The sequence below is a fragment of the Dothidotthia symphoricarpi genome (genome assembly GCF_010015815.1).
Source record: "Dothidotthia symphoricarpi CBS 119687 unplaced genomic scaffold P153scaffold_6, whole genome shotgun sequence".
Classification (NCBI taxonomy): Eukaryota; Fungi; Ascomycota; class Dothideomycetes; order Pleosporales; family Dothidotthiaceae; genus Dothidotthia; species Dothidotthia symphoricarpi.
The window spans coordinates 373,752-390,810 of NW_022985013.1; the positions used below are offsets into that span (position 1 = coordinate 373,752).

Here is a 17,059-nt window from a genome sequence, read left to right on the forward strand (position 1 = left end):
ATAGTCGGAAAACAAAGCAACGGTAAAGTTTCACGAGCAATCACGGCAATTGAAGCATATGCTGCTGGGTGTTCATGGGTTACTAGCTACTTCCACGCGTACAGAAACCCTGCACCAAATATTTCATCAATAAGTACGTCAGACGAGGAAAAAAACAAAGTCGAATGGGTGTTATGTGAACAGATCTATCACATCAGGCGATTGAGAAAAGGGCTAACCAATGATATCACGTCGGTGAGGTTGAAAGGTTAGAGAGATGATGACTAATAAACGTGCATCACAAGAGGTTGGGTCTATGAGTAAGGCTAGACCCACGCCATTTTTGACGACTATTGGGCCAGAGTACAATCAGTTGGCATGGTGTAGGAGTGTAGGTCCGATTTGATTCGGAGTAACGCCCTTTCGGCAATTTACAAGAGTCTAGTGTTTTACAGTATTTACATCAACCTTACCAGCATACATAGAGTCTGGGGAATCTAGCGGGGCTAACTAGATCTAGCCATCGCCTTCAGGGTCGCTACAACCGGAGGGGAGTCAAGCACGGCACTTCTAAATACTATCTTTGTCTTGGCCCAAACCTACAATGCCCATAGTTCTCACAACCCCCGCTCTTTACAATGACTCGAGACCTTCGCGCGTTCAACGGTAATCTGTGGCTTGAGGGCCTGGCCTTTCTTGATCATTGCGTCAGATCTGACCGGCAATGGTTTCCGATCCCTGGTGTGTGAACCCTGCTATCTCTGCTGCATATGCACATATCTTTTCCATCATGCAGATTATATTACTTCTCAACTATACGCAAGGTATGCAGAGGGTGGGAATTCACCGATGAGCATCTACCGGTAATCACAGGTATCTACTAGAGATAAACGCCAATCGTAAATCCTCCGCAACAGGACTTTTGAACGTAATGGAGAATAGCGCCGTCCTTCTCCGCCGACCCGTCTCACACGTCTAGCAGGGTCAAGGGGCTCATTACGCCGTAAATACTCCTATATGTTGGAGCTGAACTGGTTCCAATGGGGACTTCTTCCGCGACTGACATGTTCGCTTACCTCAGGGTGTGGGTGTAAGGATTGCTCCCCTGCTTGAGATGTGATGTGATAAACCGGTATGTTATCTTGGTTTGACGCGAGTACGTACGGACATACAACCACAACCATGAATCTTTTTGAACATGCGTGTTCTCCTGCTCGGTTGGATGACGCGGCAAGTCCCATGAGTCGAGGGTTTTTCTACCATCACCCCACAGATTCTGCAGTGCTACAAAGTATCCATTCCCTCGGCATATCGAAATTCCGGGAGATAGGGACTGCGGCAAGTAGCTGAACACGACACGATAATAACCGATACAAAACAAGAATTGCTACAGAAATGGAAAATGATATCAAACTCTGTGCTTAGTGTTGGGAAATGTTGCGTATCTAATTTGGAAACTTTCTTTCTGTCGTTTCGACTTGCTAGACGGCATTAATGTTTTCTTACTTCATGAAACATGTTTTGTTTACAGTCTTGTGAGTAAGTGATGAGACTGCTTGAAATGGTATGCAAGCGTGGATTAGATGGCGGCAGATTCCACTCGAGAAAATTGTTATGGTGGAATAAAAGTTGTTCGTGTGATTTATCGAGGAGGAAGGCTTGTAAAGCGAACCAACTGTAGGCGTGTCGTTATGGTTGCCTGATATAAAAAATTGACTGCGCAGTTATACTGCGGTTCTTCTCTAAAAGATTGTCTCGTTTGTTCGACATCTATTTGATTGTACACCGCTATCGTCAGTCACTGTCTCTCTTCTTTTGGTATATTCTATCCTCCTAGCTACCTCTATGCCTTACAATGATATGGTTGATGTCGACTATGATCTACTTCCAAGATCTATACGCCTATTGTTCATGTCCACTTCTGTGTGTCCCAAAGTTTTCGACTCCACAGGAAAACAAGAGGGTTTTGCGGTGCAAGAGCTATTACAAGAATAACGACTACTTACTTGGCGTTTGCGACACAGTGAACTCGCTTTTCTAGTCAGTCAGAAATGTAAACATGGAAAGGCTGAGACTGCGTTGTTTGGAGAAGTACTTTCACTCTCTTGGTCCATGCATAGCAAGGCGACAGCGAAGTACGCATCTGCCTTGACTACTCTTGGCCAGCCACCATCGATATAAAATTGTGTTTTCTCCATCGCTGTAAAAATGCTCAACCATCATCGTGTTACTCAACCACCGAGAGTTCAACTACAGTCACCTCAACCATCATGACTTCGAACTCCTCAACCATGATTTCTGTCATACCCTCAACAACCCTTTCCAATTCACACCCCAACTTCCTCTCCCGCCTCCCTCCCGAACTTCGCCACATAATCTACTCCTTCTGCAACTTCCCCGTTAGCGGTCATGTCTGGGTAGATTGTCTCGGTCACACCCACGGCTGTGCATACAAATCTCATATCATCTTTCACGAGGATGCCAAGTGGCCGATGGCATTTCATGCGCTGCCGGGCGAGTTCGTGGTCAAGCGGAGGATCAAGCAACTTATATCTCGTCCTCAAGACGGGATCGACGGTCTGTTTCGAGGCTTGAGCGTGCAGGTGGGGGGAGAATTTGTAAGTGTCTACTATCATTGGACGATTCGTTGCAGTCATGTTGATAATCGGGATAGCCGTCGAGAAGAATGCTAATCGAGTCTGGTCTGCTCCATGTGAACAAGGCCATTCGGAATGAATTGCTACATCTACTATTCGACCAAATGGATGTCTATTTCGAGTACGTCTTATCTAACGACCCAGCATCTCAAGTCAGCAGGTATGTCGCACAATGAGTCTTTTACACAAAAGCTATGCTGATGTTTTCCCCAGTTCAACTCTCCAGTCGCTGATATTCACCTACCTCACATCCATAACACTCACACCTGAACCACACCAAAACATCGATGGCTCTTGCGTCGCACTAGACACAACCTCCATCTCCTTCATTACAGCCCATTGTCCGAACCTCCATCACTTGACGTACATGGTGATCGTGTGCGAATGGCTCGAGAAAGGACCTACAGATGAGGGGGCCATGGACTTTGCACAGGCGTGTCACCTTCTAACAGTGGAGTGCAAGAAACTTCAGGGTTTGCACTTTGAATTCTCCGATCGTGCCAGACAGGTATCGAGAGGAGAACCCAAGCTGAAAAGGAGTTTGACTGCGGGGAACTGGGGGGTGGTTGTGATATGGGTATGTGATGTATTGCGCCAGATAGTGGAAGAGTATGGGGCTCAGGAGGAGTGATTGCTGGTCCGCTTCAAAGACTTTGCTTTGATGGAATACTGTGTGTGGCAAGTTCGGGGCTTATAATTTGCGCGGTACATGGCTTCGTGCGGAAAATCTTCTGGGGAAACGGGAAGACTTCGAAAACGACGTCCTGTTGCAGAGAATTTATCAGGACCATGTAAATTTCCTCGAGGCAATGCGGTGGGAGCTATCATCATGTGTACACGAGTTAACTTATCTCACTCTTGACTCTTTCTTTGCTTTTGCGTCGACTTGACAGTCAATTACAGACTCACAATTGGAATATTCACCCACATATCATTCGTGCCAATTTCGTCAACCGTAACGACTATTAAAAGGGTTCGTTTCGGATAGTATTCGTACAAAACAACTTGACAAAGGTTGACAATTGGTTGTGTGCTGATGATAGTGTCTATCCCTCAAGCAAGTAATTTCCAAGATGAATCAGTCACCTTTTTTTTCCCTGTTTCATTCCTATCCATAGAACGCATCCCCAGCCAGCTTGAACTTTGCGTCAACGAAGAGGACTCACATAAGAAAAAAAAATGGCGACTTTAATGGTATCATTATAACATATAGTATTGACAATGACTACTGACAACATATACAAGAATATCGAAACATCGCTATATACAATCTCCAGCCCATTTTCAAGGATATAAAACGTCACACGGCAAACTCACAAGGTCGCCCTCTCACCACCCAACTTCTTCCCTGTAGCAACAGAGAAGTATTGATTAAGCGCATCTGCCGTTCCACTGCCCTCCTCGAGCCCCACAACAACACCAACATACCCATCAGGTCGCACAACCACAACACCACCTGCCTCCTCGCTAAGTCCCATCTTCGCGTGCCCAGATGCCTTGGCGTTAGGAACGCGCTGGTCCCACACGTCGTCGGCGTAAACGTGGTCTGCGTAGCGCGCGAACATCTCGGGCAGCTGCTCGTCGATGTGGATCTTACTGCGAGGCGCGTTGATTATGATGTTGAAGGTATAGAGGTTGCTGTGAGGGTTGTGTCGCTCATGGTAGCGATCGACTGTCTTGATGTCTTCATGCTGGAAGGCGGTGAAGAAGGACGTTGGCGCGGAGAGGTTTGTCGCCAGGTCTTTGATTGCTGCTGTTGTCTTGGCCAGTGCACCACCGAAGACATATATCCTGTAGGACCCATTGAGGGGGACTTCCTGCTCCAAATGCACGACATTGGCGTCGACGACGCGTGTTACTGTCGCGTTGGTGAGGATGTAGCCAGTACGCTGGGTAGTACCCTTCCCTTGTGCGAGAATCAGCGGGTGTTGTGCGGGATGTTCGGGGCCCCAGTTTATTTGGTTGGGGTTGTATGCTACGCCGAAGCCGGATGTGAATTCGCAGGACGCTTTGAATGTTTTGATGAACTCGTTGTCGGAAGCTGCTTCGCCATGTGCGCCGGCGACTTCACCTGCAGAGGGAAGGCGTGTGGAGAAGAGCTTGGCGTAACGGGCGTCAAAGTCCAGGAGTGTCTCGGCGATGAGCTTGCGCTCGGACTCGTAGGTGGAGAGCAGCGAACGGTTTGCGAACCCAGACTCGACGTGGTGGATCTTCCAGGCAAGGTTTACGGCGTCTAAGAATGCAGTGTTCATTCCTTGCCCCGCTTTCGGCGAATGCGTGTGGCAGACATCGCCGCCCATGAAGACGCGCTCGTCCAGGGTGTAGCGTTCGGCGATACCTTGGCCGATGGGGTAAACGGAATACCACTCCACACGGTCCCAGGTGATGGTATACGGCTTCATGATTGCTTGTGCTAGCTTTTGAACCTCTTCTGCGGTCTTGGTCTTGCGGGGATCCCAGTCCTTGTCGGTTGAGGAGGCAACTTGGATGTACAATCGAACCATGTTGTTTTCGCGAGGAATGACCATGATCGAACCGGCATCTGAGTGAATCGTGCATTTCATCTGGAATTTGTTAGAATAAGAAACGATCATGATTCATAAGATGGGGTCGTACCTTGATGTCAGGGAAGTTTGTCCGCACAACACCATCCATGACACCCCAGACATGCGCAACAGGGTTCTTGTAAATCATGTTGACGCCCAACTTCTCCCGTACGAAACTCCTCGCACCTTCTCCGCTGAAGAGGTATTTGGCTCGTACAGTCTCGGTCTGCTCGCCATTCACGTGAGCTAGGTTGACCTCAACCGGGTATACGGGGTCCTTTCCGTCATTGTTGAAACCAGCGATAGTCCACGATCGCTGAAGTTTTGTGCCGCTCTTCTCAATGTCGTCGATGAATATACGCTCAATTAAACCCTGGTGCAGCAGCGTTGTAAAGGGGTACCGCGCATCAATGAACTTGGGGCAACTAGCCCATGTTCCTGTCTGCACAATGCCCTTGGCCGCCGGATCCCAAAACGCGACTTCGTACACCTTGGCAGGCTCGTGCGCCATAATCTGGCGCTTCAGGCCCATATTCCGCAGAAGCTCCAGCGATCGGGGCTGGATTCCATCTGCTCGTCCTGTGGGCGTTGGCTCTGCTCGATTGTCGATGTGCTTGATCTTGTAGCCCCATCGCGCAAGACATGATGCGAAGCAGAGGCCGACTGGCCCTGCGCCAACAATGACAACGTCGTATTTTTCCACCGCCATGTTATACAATGTGAGGTCAAAGAATATACGAGATAGTTGAATGAAAATCCGCAATGAACAGCGCTCACTTGTGAAGAAAGTTGATGAAGAAGTAAATTGAATTAACTACTGAAGCAACAGCGATGAGGCCCCTTCTTAAGGGCTCACTAACGACTCCACCATAGTTAGATATGATGGTCATGGCAGGGCAATCCGGGATTGGATGGTGGTCGGCAACATAAATCGGTTGTGTATGGCGTCAAAACTGGAGTTCAAGGGTGCGGGGGGCGGAACTGCTGCACGGCAATACAGATTCAAACTTGCCCCAGCCGAGAGCTCCTTGTCAAATCATATGAGCGTGACAGGTTCTAGCTCAAGAGGCCTTCTAGCGCAAGAAACTCCAAGCTGACAAGAACGGCGAGTTACGTCCACGCTACCTCTTAGGGTAGTCTTAACGCCCCCACATCCCGGCACGGTGTTTGCCGTATACGCTTCCCATGAGATATCTTCGTTCAGGCCTGCCGTTGTTCTCACCGCGGATGCAGTTTACGGTTGACTGTCTCGATTCTCCAGCAAGAGAAGTGGTTGGTGTGTGAGTGCCATCAGAGTTTTTCAAAATGCTTAGTGGTGCAACGTCTGCCTTCAATTGTTATTGGATACTTTGACGAGCTTTCAAGCTGCATAGGGCTCGGAACACCGAGGTATCTCCTTAGGACATTACTTGGCTCTGTGGAACAAGCCAGTTCTACAGAGTAGTGCTACTGCTTGCTGTTCTCAAAATCAGAGTCATTCTGCCTTGTGATGTGAGAGGATACTAGAGCGTTTAATAGAGATAGGAGACTCCCCCGTGCCATGTACAAAGGGGTGCAGCCAAGCTCAATGTGGATAACCTGTGGACTTATTAATTTGCCAATCTCAGACATTTGACTGACGATGAGTCTCATGACCTTGTTTACATATATTACGTATATCCACATTACTGTATATGTGCATTGTCCCCTGCTGCACTCTTTGTATGATGAACAGAAAGAAGGGGCGCTTGGGTAGCGCTCGGGTGGCGTTTGAGTCTCCATTCCAAAAGACAGCCTTGCCAAGCCACTCGAAGAGCGGACACCCAAAAAGAAATGCAGATGTCCACAGAGCGATGTGACACGAAAAAAATGGTCATTACGAGGGTCGAACTCGCGACCTTGGCGTTATTAGCACCACGCTCTAACCAACTGAGCTAAACGACCGGTCTTGTGTTGTTTCGATGTAAGAAATTGGAACTAGAACCTTTATATTTTCATCCACTGTTTTATGCAATTTTCTTCGATCCTTCCCCGGGCCACATCGCCTCCTAAACTGACAACACCAGAGGCCCTCTCAGTTAGTTGAGATTATCAGAACTAGGATGCAGCGCAATCCTGTAACAACTTGACACCTATATCTAAGTTTAGTGTAGGAATCCTGTGCTGGGATGGTTAGCAGTATACGCCTCGCGTACACTCTCACAAATTTCTAATTGTCTATTTTTGCGGTGACAGTTATCGCTGCTGAAGACGTAAGGCTTCCTTGTCGAGCGCCAGTAATGGAACTGCGATATGCGTTGAGAATTTGGCAGGGCAGCAAGAATTGGTCGATAGTCCTGTCGAATGGCCAACAGCGATCTAATATGTGCAAACGACAAATGTGGAGATCAAAGCCCAATGATACAATGAGAAAGATGAGATGAACCAGACGTGTTTGCAGTGTGTTGTCCGTTTGCCTTCCAAAAGGAGCGACACGCGACTTGGCCGGTGCGCGGACCGCTCTTCCCCAACTTTCGGAGTGACGTCCTGACCCGACGCGTCGAGCATGTGAAAGCTGCAGCTGTGTCCACGCTGGCAGCTCAATGGCATTCAACAGTCAACAAGACAACATGCCATACCACAACCATGGCTGGAGTGGCAGCTTTCTTATGGAGCTTGCTGAGCTGCTTCTTTGAGGTGGCTTTCTTTTGGCAGCGAGTACGTTGTTCCAAGAAACTCTGGATGCCCTCGCGTGGAACGCTGACTTGCTCAAGAAACTCTGGGCTTGGTGGAGGCAGAAGAGCAGACGAGATCTCCTCCTGGAAGCTATTGCAGACGCGAGGCTGTTTGAGGAGTGGGAGGCTGCCTCGTATCATCTCGACGAGTGTCTTGACTATGATTTGTGGTATGGTTTGGTGGTACCTCAGATGGTTTGACATGTGCTGACAGCTGGGACTACAAGGCGCCAGAATGCTACTAGCAAGTACTACGACCACCGTCTTATCCACAACCGCTACACGGCTCTTCTTGAAGCCCTCGAAGACAACGACATCCTTGGGCTCGTCAACCTCCTTCGAAGTGGTCTCGTCCGCAACCTTGGAAACATAACGGCTTCGCGCCTTTTTAATCGTGCATATGGTGGGACGAAACTGCTCATCGAGGACTATGTTACTCAGGTTGCATACGCTATTGAATACCTCACGCAGTATCCCACCACAACAAGCTCAGACACTGGGTTGACGAACCAGGCGAAGCTGGATGTTCTACACGATACAAGGCAGGCATTTGGACGATCAGCACTGGTGTTACAGGGTGGAGCAATATTTGGGCTTTGCCATCTGGGTGTGGTAAAAGCGCTGCACCTCCGCGGTCTGCTCCCACGCATCATCGCCGGAACCGCCACGGGCGCTCTTATTGCAGCATTGGTGGGAGTCCACACCGAAGATGAGCTCCTAGAATTCCTGTCCGGGAAGAACATCGACTTGACAGCCTTTACGAACCGGTCTTACAGACAAGGTGCTGGGAAGAGTGGGTGGCTAGAGACGTTTCTCCGACGCATGAAGCGGTGGTGGGGTGAAGGCCATTTTCTCGACGTCGGCGTGCTGGAAAAGCTTCTCAGGGCTAACGTGGGGGACATGACGTTTGAAGAAGCGTACACGAGAACTAAAAGAGTGCTAAACATCACCGTTACTACGAGTAGCGGAGCGGGCGTGCCGAATTTGCTCAACTACCTCACCGCACCAAACGTCGTACGTCTCCTTTGTCTTTCGCATCAACCTAAACACGCACTGACTTTCTCCAGCTCATATGGTCCGCTGCTCTCGCCTCGAACGCAACATCTTCCTCAACACTCTATCACTCGGTAACGCTGATGTGCAAAGATGAAAACAACCAAATCGTCCCCTGGTCTCCTGCATCAGACACCACCTTTCGCCCCTGGACCCACGCTTCCTACTCAGACCGCAACTCCCCCCTCCACCGCATCGCCGAGCTCTTCAACGTAAACCACTTCATCGTCTCCCAAGCACGCCCTTACCTCGCCCCCTTCCTGCGCTCGGACCTGCACCACCCGAACCCCCGGCAAGACGGCCGCTGGCGCCTCAGCATGCCCATTCTACGCCTGATCGTCCTCGAAGTCCAGCACCGCCTGCACCAGCTCGACGAGCTCGGCTACCTGTCCCCCTCCATACGCCGTTTCCTGCTGGACGAGAACGTACCCGGAGCGAGCTTGACGTTGGTACCCGAGCTCACGCCCGGTGATTTCTTCAAGCTGTTGGAGAATCCAACGAAAGACGCGGTCGACTACTGGATTCGCAGGGGCGAGAGGAGTGTGTGGCCTGCGGTCACGGCGCTGAAGATTCGCTGCGCTATCGAGGTCGAGTTGGATCGCGGATATCAGCTGGTAAGGAGGAGAAAGCCGTTTGATCATGCGGGCGGTGGGGGATTGCGGAAAAGTGGAAGTAGAGGGGAAGTGAGGTCGTCGTATGGCGCGGAGGCGTATGGCGAGAGTAGTGAGAGGGCAAATAGGAAGGGTAGAGCAGCGAGTCTTGGTGGGGACACGACTTCTTGAAGGGTTGGGCGTCGTACACGCGACGGCTCAGAGAGGATCTCCAGTTCACATCTGCAAGAAAACAGCGAGCGAGGGTATTATATTTCACCAATATTCTGAAGCGAGAAGCCACCCAACGTGATATCACAGAAGCCAAAAAGCCAAACTCCGTTGATTCTCATCAGAATGCGTACGTTGCGTTGCGCTGCGTTGCGTGCCAACCCCCATATGCACCCTCCAAATGCACCCCCTCAATGGATCCCTCCCAAACAGACAAAGGCGTTACATGCATCCAAAGCAAGGAAAACAATATCTACCGTGTACGCGATGGCAGGAGTCTCTTCCCGCCACACAAAGAGGACGACACTATATGGGGCGAAAATGCCTTGTCAACCAGGCGTGTAAGGAACGAGCCCACGACCCCGCTAATTCTGGTACAGGTAGTAACTCTGGGGCTGTGGAAAGTAGTACGTGTTGGAAATGTCCATAAACATGCCCTCTGTGCCGTCTCCTCCTCCCGAGAATCCGTTTCCTTGGGCTAGATATTGCAGTTCGCCACCGCCGGCAGACATGTTGTTTATCTGCTCGAGGCGGTTGAGTTGTTCTGCGTTGCTGTGTTGGCGCTGCGCTGATGACGACGTGTATGATGCTGGGCCTGCGGTGGCGGGGGCGGGGGGTTGGATATGGTGCGGAGTCTGGCTTGCGCGCAGGTCCGACATGGTGTGAGAGCCGAGCGGGACGTAGGGCTGGCTTGAAGAGGCGTAGGGTTGGGAATACGAGTGGTGGTATGCGTGAGTAGACTCTGGATGGGAGACGTGGCTCTGGACCCGATGCCCGCCGTACTTCTGCTGCGGATAACTATTGGCTGCAGTGTATTGTTCGTGGACCGAGTCTGGAGTTACTGGGTTTGCGGCGCCGTTGACGGGGGTGAACGAGGGGGAGAATGTCGATGGAGCGACTGGGTTGCTTTCGGGTACCGCGCCTCTTTCACGCTTCGGAGCGGTGGCATCGGAGCCGCTCGCTTCAGGTCGGTGATTGGAATCTGAATCATGTTGTAGCACAATTACGGTTTTACTGTAACCTCTCAGGCTTGACCTGTTGTTATGGAAACTACCAAACTCTTTCTGTGGCCTTTCAAAGTGCTCGGAATAGTGTTTCAGTCCACCGCCACTGTCGCTGGTTGTGCTTTCAGGAGATCCCCCAGCTGCTTTGAACTCTGCTCTACTCTCGCGCCAAAAGTCATGCAGGTACTGTAGATCACCGATCCAAACACGCGCAATCTTGAAGCGAGCTTCCATACTAAGAATGATGTCGTTGGAGAGTTGCCATACACTCCGTTGAAGCCGCGAGTCCAGAGCACGATCGGGATCCATGCGTGGGAAATTGTGACAATACAAGGCTACGTTTGTAAGCAGAGTAGACAGATGAAGAGGGCAGCACCACTTACCACACCATGCTACAATGTAGGTAGTAAACCCGGCTATGGGCGTTTCTACCAAGACGTTCAAAGACTGACACGATTGGAGGAGGTCGGCAAACCCCCTAGCAGCTCCGAAGCAGCTACGGGCCTGATTAGCCCAATAATCTGGCGAGGGTGGAGAATCGGTGATTAGTGGCTCATCTAGCGGACCCTGAGGTGCTGTTAGTCGCCATGGAGCAAAAGCCATGTACTCTCTGTAAAGAGATATGGTGCAAAGTGAGTAAAGAGCATGTATAAGAACATAGTTCCTCCATGTTCTTGCGTAGATATGATCTTCCGTATTTTCGGGTGTGAGTTGGAGATCACTAGGCAGAGCATCCTTGAGGCGCTTTTGGTCATTTTCCAACTTTTTGAACGTAGAGTTGTCGTCCCATGGATTCTTTTCCCCAGAGCGTCTGAACCATGTTAGTCGTGCAAGCCTGCTAGAATCAATTTTGTTGCGCAGCTTACCGTCTACCTGGAGGAACACACCACCTCATGACTTTAGCAAAATGTTCGACTGCTTGAATGTACCAGCTGAGTTCTCCTTCGTGTTCCCCTATCTCCCATTTCACATCATCGACATAACTTGATCGGTTGTCTCGTTGAACCCCATTTCGCTCCTCGTGACGGCGAATGGCTAGACGGCGCACCTTCTCTCTTCGCTCCTGATAGTTCTCATTGTACTCGCCGAGAAATCTAGTCCTGACTTTCTGACCATGGTTGAAGGCCTTGTCGCTGCAGGGTAACTGAATCCTTTGCAAATCGTCTACACTCAGCATCTGCGGTCGATCTTTTCCACAACTCAAATACCGGTCCATAATAAAACAGCTCCAGAAGGTGCGGCGTTGAATCTCCCGCTTGATAAACTGGTCTTTTTCCGAGGTTTTGTCCTCCGCGTCTTTGGCCACAGCTTCGATCATGTCATCCAAGTCGGCATCGTACTGATAGCCAAGGGCTTGCGCGCAGCTTATGGCGGTGCGAATCTTGACCCAACCTTTTCGATTTTCCACTTCATTCCATTCATGAAATCCGAGCATGAGAAGAGCCTGTGTCTTTTCTAGCGATGGTTCACCAGGGAAGTCGTAAGCCATCTGCCGACGTGTGGCTTCTGCATAGAATTCAGAGGTGGCAGAAGGGCTGCCCATTAGCGATGCTAGCTCAGGGTGGAAGCGAGCAGTCTGAGTAAGGAAGGCCAGTAGTAAAGGTGCATGTGGAAGTCGAGTTGAAGAAGGTGATTCAGCTTTGACATCGGGAGAGGCGACCGGGGTTGGATGTTGAAGGGAGCTCAGAAATGTCCGTTTGTGCAGGAAGGGGAAGTCGGTGGCGAAATGCTTTTCGTATATCTCGAACTGAACTTTGTGAGGATAACGCATGGAGGAGAAGGGGTTGTACTGACAAGCTCTTTCCAGATTTTGGGGGTAAGTAGAGGGGACTCGAGGGCATCAGCATAGGTTCCCAACCCATCCTTTGGACTATTGGCGGCAATGATTGTGGGTGCCAAAGGTTTCTTGCGCTTCTTCGGCGGGCCCTGCTGAGGGCACGATTAGCCAAATATGTTCTATCGTGAACACAACAAGGAGTCGATGGAGGTTGTCAGGCGAAAGGCATGTGCTTATTGCTCGTGTAATGTCAGGGTCCAGCCAGACCTTAGGCAACAAGCAGCAGTCAAGAGAACAGCAGCGATGAAGACGAAATTACTAAACTCACATCATGTTCGCCAGTAGCATTTATGCTCTCTCGCCGCTGTGAGCTGCCAGTGGTGGTTGTGGATGGGTAGGTGCACTCCTTGCCCGAGATTGCGCAACTCGAGCAGGTGCTGCCAAGACCTTTGTTGTCACACTTGGTCTTGCTCTTTCGACATTTAGTACATGCAATGGAAGACCGCATTCTAGTGGAAGATTCTGGTCGGCGTCCCGTCGTGTCTGCACCACCATTGGCGATAAGAGAGCCTGGGGTCTGCAGTGGCGATGCTTCCACCGTGGACGGCGAAGCTTGGGTCAGAGGAGAAGGCTGCTGAGCCGCAGGAGAGGGCGGTCGGTGCAGCAGTTGATGTACCCCAGACAGGCGCGGTGCACTATCTCCAGCGGGAGAAAGCGCGCCTGGGGCGCCCAGCCCTGTAAAGGAATTAATTTTGACGGTTTGTTCCGGGCGTCGCGAGCTGCTGAGAGGATTTCTGCGGTCTATCGATGGGGCCATGGGCGGCGCGTGTTCTTTGACAGACGCTGCGACGCGGGCCGGCAAGGCAAGGTGACGGGGTCTAAGGTGCCGAGAAGGTTGGTCGCGAAGACGGAAATTCCAGGGATGTGGACGATCAATCAGAGCGCAGCAAGCGCTCCGTGTTGCGCTGTCCTCAGCTCATGAGCGGGCGAGCCGCTTGCTGACGCTCGAATTGGTGATCCAAGGCGTCAAAGTACTGCTGCGAGCACACGTCGGGTATTAACCTATTCCACTGGCACGACCGAATGGAACCGGGGCTGTTCGACGCTAAGCAGCCGCTTCTACATACATGTCATGTTCGACACGGCGCATGGATGGCATGCTACGGACAGTCGCCATTCCTCGCGCAGCTGCAAGAGCGCCATAAACTGCTGGGCCGATTCCCCAGACGAGCAGCCTCATTCCGCCCAGCCGCGACACCAGACACGGCCAACGCTCAACCTGCTGTTTGTCTGACCGTTGTATGCACTGCCATCCATCAGCACGGCAGTTAGGAGCGGCCCGACCAGAAGAACCCGTCGTCTAGATTCTCCCCCTCAAACCCTCTCGCACTGTGCCTCGATCCAAACGTGAGCTGTCACGCCCAGGAAATTCTGTGCTGACACGTGGGGTGCATTCCCTGCAGCGACAGTGTTACCAAGCCTCATGTGTGCCCAGTTGTTGCTGTTGGGGGCTGATTTTCTCTCCTCTCAGACCACCGATCACCAGCCACAGCGATCTTAGAGTGTGTGTGCTGTTGGTTTGGCGAGAACAGGGTCCCTAGACAGTAGACGTCGTTCACCAGCGCGCCAGGCGCATGAGCTTATCACGATGCAGACACAAACACGGTGCGGGGTTTTTGAGTGGCTGGTGTCATTGGCCAGGGCATTTGACACGAACCTGCGTATGTCCGGCATTGCATTGAGTAGTCTACCGGAACAGCCTCTCGAAGGAGATAGGCTTGCGTTCATGCCATTCGCAGAACGTTGATCGCAGTAGTGCGTACTGGCGCCCTCTTGGCTTCTATCTACCTATAAGGACCCTCCAGTAGTCGTGGTTTATGCTGCCCTCTCCGATATGTATTAATATTCGAGAACGGGCCGCGTGACAACCGTGCTACGATCATGATCTCGTAGAACATTGGCCGTGCGACGTGGGATCGATGGAACGGAGCCGATCTGCAAACATGTACAATGCCTAAAACGGATACTTCGCTTGGAACCGACGAGCATTTGTTCAAGACGGTTGGCGAGCAGATCGGAGATGCACCCCGGAATCTCTAGTCGTGTTTGCCATAGGGAAAACAGTTGCCTCCGCAAGTATGTCGATTAACGGATGGCGTCTGAACCACATATCTGCGACCCAATGATGAAGGTGTTGAAAATACTTCTGAAACCCTACCTAGGCTTCGCAAGGCCAATGAATTTGGGCATTCATAGTGCGTCCATGATACTAATACATACGAATGTTTACTTGAACTGAACTGAAGGAAAATAGGCCCAGGGCGATGTCGAGTTTGGAAGTTTGAGGGATATCACTCTTGAAGTCATGTGATATGAGACTCGCTCGCCTACTTTCACGCATCAGTTGGAAGTGCTGTCATTACAACGGATCTGGTTGCATTTTTACCAGGCGCGCAAGAGATCGTGTTTTTATACTCTGATTTTCCAGTAATAGACGTTCGTTTTCTTTCGGAAATTAACAGCATTCCTCGATTTGGTGTCTAGGCATACAAAGGGTGCGGCCTAGAGCAAATTGGATATACGGTGTATACGGTAAGTTACCGCCCGCCTAATGTAGCTTAGCGTCTTACTTAACAAGCTAATTAATTAATCTTAATTTAATTACTACCTAATAACTTTATAATACTATTACTAAACACCTTAATACTAACCTTAATTTTAGCTTTAAACAGTTATACTAAAGACTAAAATTACTATAGATACTTCCCTAGCACTCTAGAGAGCTGTTATTATATTATAGGCAATTTCTAGCTCTAAAACTAACAAAATTGCAGCTATTTTACCTATTTTAAAATCTACTATTTCTAATATTCTTAAATAAGCTTATAAACGCGCTAATAATCTAACTAATCTTATATAACTTTTATAAAGTATACCTAATTACTGTAAATACCTAGGTAAGAAGCCTTGCGTTATTAATAGCTTTAATACCTTAAAAAAGATTAGAATAGCTATCCTAGATTACCTATACAAGAAGCTCTATATAGCTGCTGCCCTAGCTTTAGAAGAGCTTAATATAAGCTTACTATTATACTTTATTATTAAGCGCGTTACTTATTATTACTGTAATAATAAATATAATTATAAGATTATTTAATACGTTTAGCTAAAGAAAATAGTGCTTAATAATAGTAATAAAGAGTTATAATATTAGTACACATTATAGCTATTATAGATATAAGCTATATATAACTTTTTATATAAGGTTATATTTATCTTCTATAATAAGACCTTAAAGGCCTTTAGCAGTGTTAATTACTTAGGCAGTAAATAGAGATTTTTATACCTTAAAAGCTATAAGATTAATACTAATAAGTACGCTCTACCTATTATTAAGCTATACTTTAAGCTTATAATCTATGCTACTACCTCTATATATATACGCTGCTTACTACGTTACCTATACATTATTTAGACTTTACCTAATAAAAAGAAGTAAAAATAGATTAAGCAAAGCGTTAATAAGAAGAATTAAACTATAGGCCTCTATATAGGCTGCTAGTAATAGCGTGCACTTAAACTAGGTACCTAGAAGTACTTTAAACTTTAAGTAATTAATAAAAAGATTAATAATTATAATATAGCTCTTACTACTAAGAGACTTAAACAAGCTTATAAAGCTAGCTTTTATAACTATAAGAAGCCTAAGGCAGTTTTTAAAGCTAAGCTCTACTCCTATAAGTAGTAGAAAGAAATAAATACTATTTAGTACACTAAAAATATCTTTAAGAAGCACCTAATTAAGTACTATAAAATAGTATATAAGAAAAATTCTAGGTATTTTATATTCTTTATTAAAGATAATATTAGGTTACACTATACTGCTTAACAGTACCTTACTACTTCTATTAAAGAAGCTAATATACAATTTACTCCTTACTCTCTTTAGTTACCTAATTTATACCTAATTAAGTACTATTTTAGTAGGCTTAAAGGTTTCTTAACTTACTATAACGTAAATAGTGTATTAAAGGAGGCTAAGCTTAAGGCTAAGTATTAGGTATAACTATTATAGTAATTTAATCTAGAGCTCTACAATTATATAGAATAGTAATTTAAAATAAGATTATTTAAAGACTTAGCACATAAAGTACTTAATTATAGAAGTAATAATAACTTTTTAGAATAACTACAGTTATTACTAGCTTTAAATTTAAGCTTAAAATCTCTATAATTCCTATACAAATAACTGTTTATATAAGGATTTAGCAGAATTAATTAATGCTTACTAGAATAGGACAAGATTTTTAAGCTAAGACGCTACTGTATACACCGTATATCTAATTTGCTCTGGGCCGCACCCTTTGTAACTGTGAAAATAAAACATTGCTCGATGTACATTGCGCAGCTTCACAGGTGGAGTCAAAATGGAGCCAGTCCCCGCGACTAGACCAAGTCTTTGTTATCATCCCCTATGTTGATTACGACAATGGGAAATGTGCTCAGACAACGTGAAAACCTGGCCAGAT

General features: G+C 48.1%; 4 protein-coding genes and 1 non-coding gene across 5 annotated transcripts; 2 read left to right on the plus strand and 3 right to left on the minus strand.

Annotated features, from left to right (window-relative positions):
• Positions 1–2,249: 2,249 nt before the first annotated feature.
• On the plus strand, positions 2,250–3,429 carry P153DRAFT_429676 (uncharacterized protein; the record flags this gene model as incomplete). The annotated part of the gene is made up of 3 exons (XM_033672787.1): positions 2,250–2,597; positions 2,702–2,796; positions 2,850–3,429. 3 exons carry the CDS (start codon positions 2,250–2,252, stop codon positions 3,265–3,267), a joined length of 861 nt encoding a protein of 286 aa, XP_033525743.1. The 3' UTR covers positions 3,268–3,429.
• Positions 3,430–3,949: 520 nt separating this feature from the next.
• Positions 3,950–5,891, minus strand: P153DRAFT_285958 (uncharacterized protein; the record flags this gene model as incomplete). Its single annotated transcript, XM_033663430.1, has 2 exons — positions 3,950–5,200; positions 5,253–5,891. The coding sequence occupies 2 exons, from the start codon at positions 5,889–5,891 to the stop codon at positions 3,950–3,952; spliced, it is 1,890 nt and encodes a 629-aa protein (XP_033525744.1).
• Positions 5,892–7,031: 1,140 nt separating this feature from the next.
• Positions 7,032–7,105, minus strand: P153DRAFT_t46. Its single transcript has one exon. It is a non-coding gene; the product is annotated as a tRNA-Ile (tRNA).
• Positions 7,106–7,716: 611 nt separating this feature from the next.
• Positions 7,717–10,004, plus strand: P153DRAFT_335608 (uncharacterized protein). Its single transcript, XM_033665664.1, has 4 exons — positions 7,717–7,858; positions 7,915–8,045; positions 8,103–8,889; positions 8,943–10,004. Exons 1-4 carry the CDS (start codon positions 7,787–7,789, stop codon positions 9,708–9,710), a joined length of 1,758 nt encoding a protein of 585 aa, XP_033525745.1. The 5' UTR covers positions 7,717–7,786; the 3' UTR covers positions 9,711–10,004.
• Positions 9,773–13,381, minus strand: P153DRAFT_364953 (uncharacterized protein). The gene is made up of 5 exons (XM_033667719.1): positions 12,859–13,381; positions 12,548–12,682; positions 11,620–12,500; positions 11,137–11,564; positions 9,773–11,088 (listed from the first exon to the last, which is right to left on the minus strand). The coding sequence occupies exons 1-5, from the start codon at positions 13,345–13,347 to the stop codon at positions 10,115–10,117; spliced, it is 2,907 nt and encodes a 968-aa protein (XP_033525746.1). The 5' UTR covers positions 13,348–13,381; the 3' UTR covers positions 9,773–10,114.
• Positions 13,382–17,059: the final 3,678 nt, after the last annotated feature.